At 53.6% G+C, this 7,416-nt stretch overlaps 1 protein-coding gene across 1 annotated transcript in view; it reads right to left on the bottom strand.

The window, feature by feature from the left end:
• Positions 1-7,416, bottom strand: part of GALNT14 (polypeptide N-acetylgalactosaminyltransferase 14) — a 79,645-nt gene that overhangs the window by 52,893 nt on the left and 19,336 nt on the right. Inside the window, exon 3 of the mRNA XM_010845413.1 lies at positions 2,686-2,784. Coding sequence (XP_010843715.1) covers positions 2,686-2,784 — 99 coding nt within the window. The remainder of the gene's footprint in view (positions 1-2,685; positions 2,785-7,416) is intronic.

Here is a 7,416-nt window from a genome sequence, read left to right on the forward strand (position 1 = left end):
GGTGGGGACTGGACACAGGTCTTCAGATCCCAGGTGGGGTGCCCCTTTAAAAGTGCTTCAGAGCCATACAGACCCAGGAATGGCTGCTCTAGGCCAGCACAGTTCTCAGTTTTTTACCCCAATTAATCAGGGCAGCTCTAAGCTGAAGGACTGATCCGGATGCCACACGGAGGGTAGGTAAGACATGAATAGGATACAGGCCTTCACCAACAGTTCACTGATTATGTCTGGGAAAATGCATTAAGTGCAAGAGTTGAGATATGCAGAGAAGGAGCCCAGAAGAGATCCCTGAAGGAGTGTGAGTGTGTGCGTGTGTGTGTGTGTTTATGTGTGTGTGTACTGAGCGGGATGGAGGTGCGTGGCCAGCCTGGAAGGTAGGAAGCCTCTCTCGGATGCTCTGGTGTCCTCATGGAAACATCCGGCAGACATGCCCAGATGCGGCCTTGCATGGCAGGGCAGGCTTTGGTCTGGCACTGTGGAATCACTTTCCTCTGCTCCCCATGGACCTGCTTTGTCTGCAAGGTTCAGAAACTCCATTCTCCCTTCAGCAGAAGCTGCTGCTAAGTCTCTTCAGTCGTGTCTGACTCTGTGCGACCTCATAGACGGCAGCCCACCAGGCTCCATAGTCCCTGTGATTCTCCAGGCAAGAACACTGGAGTGGGTTGCCATTTTCTTCTCCAATGCATGAAAGTGAAAAGTGAGAGTGATGTTGCTCAGTCGTGTCCGACTCTTAGCAACCCCATGGACTGCAGCCTACCAGGCTCCTCCATCCATGGCATTTCCAGGCAAGAGTACTGGAGTGGGGTGCCATTGCCTTCTCCCTTCAGCAGAAGAAACCTAGGTAAATCATCAGTTGAACCACCGCTGAGCCCTGTGCCCCCACACAACTGCACCAGCTCACGTATCACAAAGGCAGTTTATTAATCTACGTCCAGACTCACGGTGACACCTGACAGTGACTTGGGACATTTTCTTGTCAAGAGCTGAAGCCTTGCTGGGAAATCAAATTCGAATCAGGCAGTGGCTTGTGGGGTGAATGCAGAAACCAGGGCAGATGGGACAAACAGCTGGCAGGAGGAACCGGTCAGTCTGAGGCCAAGGATAGCTGGGCACGGATAGCTGCCCCCAGAGAAGTGGGAAGCGCCAAGTTGAAGACAGCGCATTTGGGCTGTGCCCTCTTGAGTTTTCAAGGGACACCGTGACCCTACATGGTGGACATGCATCATGAGTGACAGGTAGCGCTGAAGACACTGCCCACCATCAGTCTGCCTATTACCGACACCCTCCCAACACCTGGACCGCCCCACCTGCCCACCGCCATGCCCATACGGGAAGGAGAGCGGAAGGTGTGGCTTGGTGATGGAAATGGCAAGAGGTTTGGCTGTGCTTGATTGTACTCTTGGCCCACATTTAATCTCACCTCCTTCTCTCTGGGATCAGCTGACCATGTGATGGGCTAGCAGATCAGGACGGGCTGTAAGGGGCTGTGTCCCAGGGACGTGGGGCAGTTTACCCCAAGGCCAGCCCCTTGCTCTGCTGGAAGTGTGACTGGGGGCATCCCGATGCCAACTCCTCCCCCAGAGAAGCTGAACGCCACCTCTGGGACTAGCCTTGCCCTGTCAAGCTGCTGAGAACTCTGAGGTCAGAGTGCAAGGGTCGAAACTCTGCCTCACCGTTGTCAGCTGAGCAACAGTAGGCCTTAATTTAGTATCTCTGATCTCAGTTTCCTCCACTGTGAAGCGGGCACAGCAGTGGCCAGTCCCTGAGAGCATGAGCTCAGGCGTGTCTGCCCTCCAGGGGACTCAGTGACAGTGGCGCCACCTAAGGGGCCAGTGATGCTGAGGACCTGAGTGAGGGGGGCGGCCCAGGTGATGCTGGAGGGAGGGCGGCCATAGGAGGGGCTCCAGAGGAGAGGACGGGGTGCGGCGTGGGGAAGGGGAGCCAACACAACCCGGGTCTTCTGAGAGGCGGGGAGGCAAGGCTTTCCTGGCCAAGTCTCCAGGGCCCCGACTGTGTTCTAAGGGGAGTTCTGCTGAGGGTGGGTGGTGCATAATGAAAATCCACGCAGGCCACACACAGCGAGAAAACACTGATCCGAGTGAGGGCCTGGCTCTGACTAGGAGCCAAGGGTGGACAGAGAGGCCTGAGGGGGCCTGGGGCTGGAATACAAGGTGACCGGCAAGAAAGTGGACATCAGCTGTTCCCTTCGGGCTGATCTGACCTGCACCATGGTCCCTGGTGGGGGTGCAGGAGGCAGTGGAGGGGCAGGGGCTGGGATGGGCACACCTGGCAGACCAGAGTTCTAACCCCAGCTGAATGCTGGGGGTGGGGGATGTGCACAGCCTCTCGGGGCCGCAGCTCCCTCGTTGGCTGTGAAAATGTGAACTCTTGTCCTAGAGGCAGCCTGTGCGGTGGTTAAGGGCGAGTGCCCTGGGGTCAAGTCCTCTGTGACTCTCAGTGACCTTCCATAAGTAGCCTAATGCCTCGGCCTCCGTCTTTCCTCCCATACAGCAGGATAAAGGCCACCCCCATAGGCATGTGAGGAGTGACTGCCCTAGTGGACGCACATGGAGTGCGCTGAGCAGCGCCTGGCGGCTGCTTAGAAACACTTGAAGCAGTCCCCAGTAAGCAGACACAGCCTCACCGAGGGCCAGCCCGGAGGCTGACAGACAGGAAAGCTCTTACCTGCGGATGGTTCTGAGCAGAGTGGAGCGGGCCTCGTTGTGGAAGGCGATGATGATGCTGGTGGGAGGGAGGTCTGCGCAGTACACCAGCAGGGTGCATCTAGAGAAGGAAAGACAGCCGGACAGGAAGGACTTTAGAGACAGAGCAGACATAAAGGGCTGGAACCGTGGGCATCGCTGGAGTGGATGATGCCTGGTGTCTCGTGGGGCCACAGCTGCACAGCACCATGTAAGACCCCAGAGCCTCACCTGGTCCTATAGCATGGAAAGGAAGCTCTGAGAATGATTACAGCGGGATCTCCTACCAACCTCGGGAAACGGGCTTAGAGTCAAATTAAGTGGATATACAAGCCATTTTTGGGCTTCCCTGGTGGCTCAGATGGTAAAGAATCTGCCTGCAATGCAGGAAATCTGGGTTTGATCCTTGAGCTGGGAAGATCCGCTACCCACTCCAGTATTCTTGCCTGAAGAATTCCAGGGACCGAGGAGCCTGACGGGCTATATTCAATGGGAATGCAAAGAGTCAGAGACGATTGAGCGACTAACACACAGACCCTAAAGAAGGCTGAGTGCCGAAGAATGGATGCTTTCCAACTGTGGTGCTGGAGAAGACTCTTGAGAGTTCCCTTGGACAGCAAGGAGATCAAACCAGTCAATCCTAAAGGAAAAGAGTCCTGAATATTCATTGGGAGGACTGATGCTGAAGCTGAAGTTCCAATACTTTGGCCACCTGATGCAAATAGCTGACTCAGTGGAAAAAACCCTGATGTGGGGAAAGATGGAGGGCAGGAGGAGAAGGGGGTGACAGAGGATGAGATGGTTGGATGGCCGACTCAATGGACATGAGTTTGAGCAAACTCCAGGAGATACTGAAGGACAGGGAAGTCTGGCATGCTGCAGCCCATGGGGTCGCAAACAGTCAGACACGGCTGAGCAACTGGACAACAACCACAGAACATCAGTGCAGGACTTCCCGCATCCCTGAGGCATTGCACAGTGGCTTCTGGCAGCCACAAAAGCCCACACTCAAACTCAGGCTCCGCAGCCCAGTCTATGCCGATCTCGGCCTGCCGAGATCTCACCATGTTCTGGGCAAGCAGCTCCAGCCCACCACACCGTGCTGATTCCCGACCTCCTGCTGCCCCAATACCTACACCAAAATCTGGCACGTTTAAAGAGGCTGAGCCCTAAAACTCGGCATATGCAATAAACCTGTGTCTTGAAAAGACATTCATTTCCCCGTGTACAGGATCGTTCTGTATGACAATTACATCTAGGGTAATTTGAACTTAATACCTCACTGCAAGTGAAAATTGTAGCCCGCAGCCTGAAAATTACAATAATAAGGGAAATAAACCCACCTAGTGAGGCCGGTGCCACCAGGGGCAATCCCTGGGCAATGCCGCCTCTCTTTTCTCACTGTTCCAGGGGTAGTAAATGAGGATGTAAATAAGAGATGTTAGGTGAGCCAAACATGTCCTCTGCCTGTTTTTCCATTTCTTTCCAAGTGTGGGGCTTTTGGGGTCCAGAGACCCAAGGATGGACTTCAAGGGGACTGTGAGCCCTCTGAAATCATCTGCAAACTTGTATGTGAATATGTGTTTGTTTTTTCCCTGGGAAGATCGTTCATAGCATTCAGCAGATTCTCAAAGAAGCCTGTGGACTGAAACACTTAAGAACCTCAATCCTAGGCCAATGGGCCTGACACCCCTTTGGCCTCCCTGATAATTCTGAACACTTTTTCCTGTAAGGGCAAACCCTGAACACAGAGGATCTAAGCAAGGCTGGATGGGCCCCTTTTCCTGCCTTGGAGGCATCCAGCTGAGACACAGTGTGGCCCCACAGGTGCTGGGGGAGCAGAGGGAGGCAGGCCCCTGAATGGGGAGTAAAGAAGGCTTCATGGAGGAGGAGGTGCTGGGCTCAGGGTGACGTAGGGATGGATGGAGAGATATGGGGTACAGCCTCCCCATCCCAGCACAGTTTTTGGACCTGAATGCCAGATGCCCAGGGAAGCAGCTCACAGAATACTGACCCCGGGGGGCCTGGATACCACTGAGCAGCTCTGTGAGATGGTGGGTCAACCACTCGCCTCTCCAGGCTGCTGTCTGCTCATCTGTAAAACAGGGCTTGGGCCCACGGCTCTCCTGCTCAAGTTTCTCCAAGCATCAGTAATCAGAAGCTTTGATTGTAGCTGACATTCAATAAGTGTGGTTGATTCGAACAAAATGCTGCAAAAACCATTCGGCAGCTGAGGCTCCACTGTGTAGCTGGACATTCACATTTATTAATACTTTTCTAAGACTCATCTGGAACGTGGAGATAAATTTTCAGTTGTAGATTCCCCCCCCTAGATTGTGACAATGTTAGGTGCTTAGCTCAACAAATAATAACTATCATGATGTTGAACATCACACTGAAGCCTGCAGTCTCCTCCTCCCATCAGGTGGAGCCAAGTCTTCCATGGGCTGGAAAGGCACCTTCGGTGAGTGGCTCTGCCCTGTCCCGCCATGGGTGAGGGGCACTGGGAGGCAAGAGGGGCAGAAGAGAGCAAAGAACATAGCATCCATGTTAGAGAAAGAAACCTGGGCTGTGACACTGATGCAAATCCTGGATTTGCTGAAAAACTGGCTGTGTGCCCTTGGACATGTCCTTTCTCTTCTCTGACCTTCAATGTTATCACCTGGGAGAAGAGGTGAAGACTGCAGAGAATGCAGGCAAAACATGTGGTATTTCACAGCTGCTGAATAAATGGTGGTGAGAATTATAACTTTTGACTACACAGTGGCTGAACTGTCCCTCCAGGCTACGTTCAACGCTTATGGACTAGAACTGCTAACTCAAGAGTTCAGGAAAGGAAGGGACTTGGAGACAACCCAGTCCAGCCTCCTAAGCTGGGCTGAACTTGGTGGCGTAACAGGCCTCTGTGGGCACCTGTGCTGCTGTGCTCCCGGGCCTCAGCCCCCTCCAGCCTCCTGCGCCTCCAGGATAAAGGACACAGGCTCTTCCTGGAGGCAGAGCAGGAGCCCCATGCATGCCTCCTGCGTGCACAGGCCCAGGGAAGGTGAGCTCTAGGAGGGAGGTGCCTTACAGTTCCTGGCACAGGGTAGTATCTTCCTCCCATCCCTGCTCACAGCTTAAGTGCCTGGACTCACCCTTTGTCTCCTCTGACCCTCACCACAGCCTCTGAGAACCTCCACTCCACAGAGGACAACTGAGGCTCGGGATCTTGCTCAAAGTCCCGCGTCTGGTGAGTGGCCGAGATGGGCTGCGTCCAGGTTCCAAGACTTCTAACGTGATATGTGTCCCTAGAACCCCTCTGTGACCTCACCCAGGTAAAGGCGCAGGAGCCTGAGGAGCTGATGCTGGGCAGGGCCCCCCTTCCCAAGCCCTGTGCACAAGCCACCTGCCTGCCCTCCAAGGTCCAGGGGGAGCTGCAGAACCACTTAGGGATGAGACCCGGGCACTGGCAGCAACAAGGCCGAGGTGCCTGGAAAAGTCCTTAAAACTGGTTGTCGTAAGGACAGTCAGATGGTGCCTGGGCTTTCTGTGAGAGGATCTAAAAGATTAATCAAACAGCTAGATCTATTAGGGGCACCAGGGGAATGGAGACAGCTGCCAACACTGAGATCTGGCGCCGACAGACGGATGAGAAAGCATGTTTATAATTTATTAAAGATTCAGGGGTTTTACTGGAGAGAAGAGCTGTGAGCAGCAAAGACTGGAGGTGGGGTGGAATCGGGAGAGGAAGGGCGGGACCACCGCTGTGTGTGCAGACAGATGCCAGCCCGGAGCTGCCGTCCTGACTGCCACAGCAGCTCCTGAATAATGCACGTTCCTCTGAGCTGATTTTCCACGGGTAGTTTCGTTTTTTTTTTTTTTTTTAAAGAGTCAACTGACTTCATTTCTGCAAGTTCAGGTGGGTCTCCCAGTGCATCCTAACCATCCATTTCTTGAGTGTTCACCATCAGTTATCCACTGAGGATGCTTCTAGAGAGGTGCTCTGAGATGCTAACCCCTGGCACGGGGTCAGAGCTCCTTCTTCCATCTCTTTCCACCTCTCCACCAGCCAATCACTGCTCTGCTGCCTACCCTGCCTCGTCTCTGCACCTGAATAGGTGCCAAAGCGGGGATGTTAGAAACATACCAAGCGAGGATGGCTGTCAGTTAACCCAGAAATGTAATGTGTGCACATGCCTTTTATTTTATTGCACAAGCTCATTAAACTGACAGTCACCCATAAACAGTGTTCTGATGATCTTCATCCCCATTTTATCATCAGGCAGGAGGGCTCCTGCCGGGCCTGCCCACAATGTGCCTGCTGGGGCTACGACCGTGGTCCTCTGCTTCTTGGACACACGCTCTTCCCCTGTAGGATGCCACCCTTATGGAAGAAAAGAAGTGGTCATCAATTATAAACACTCAGGATTTTATTCTCGAGTGTAAAAGCAGGAGGGACTGACGGAGAGGCAGACTCAGTAACTCTGAAGCAGAGAGGACAGCGTAATTACGGTTACTAATATGTCCAGAACTGACAATCCTCTGTATCCAGAAGGCAAAATCTTGAAGGGAGGCTCTAGTGTCCCAGAGGGGAGGCTGAGATCAGTTAGAGAAAGGGGAAAGGTCACGCAAAGATGCAGTGTGACACAGTGGAAATCAAACAGGCCTGGGGTGGGACACACTGGGCCAAGCCCTCATCACTTGGGAGCTGGAAAGCAACTGCTGTGATGAAATG

The sequence above is a fragment of the Bison bison genome, unplaced genomic scaffold (assembly GCF_000754665.1).
Source record: "Bison bison bison isolate TAMUID 2011002044 unplaced genomic scaffold, Bison_UMD1.0 scf7180017864215, whole genome shotgun sequence".
NCBI lineage: Eukaryota > Metazoa > Chordata > Mammalia > Artiodactyla > Bovidae > Bison > Bison bison.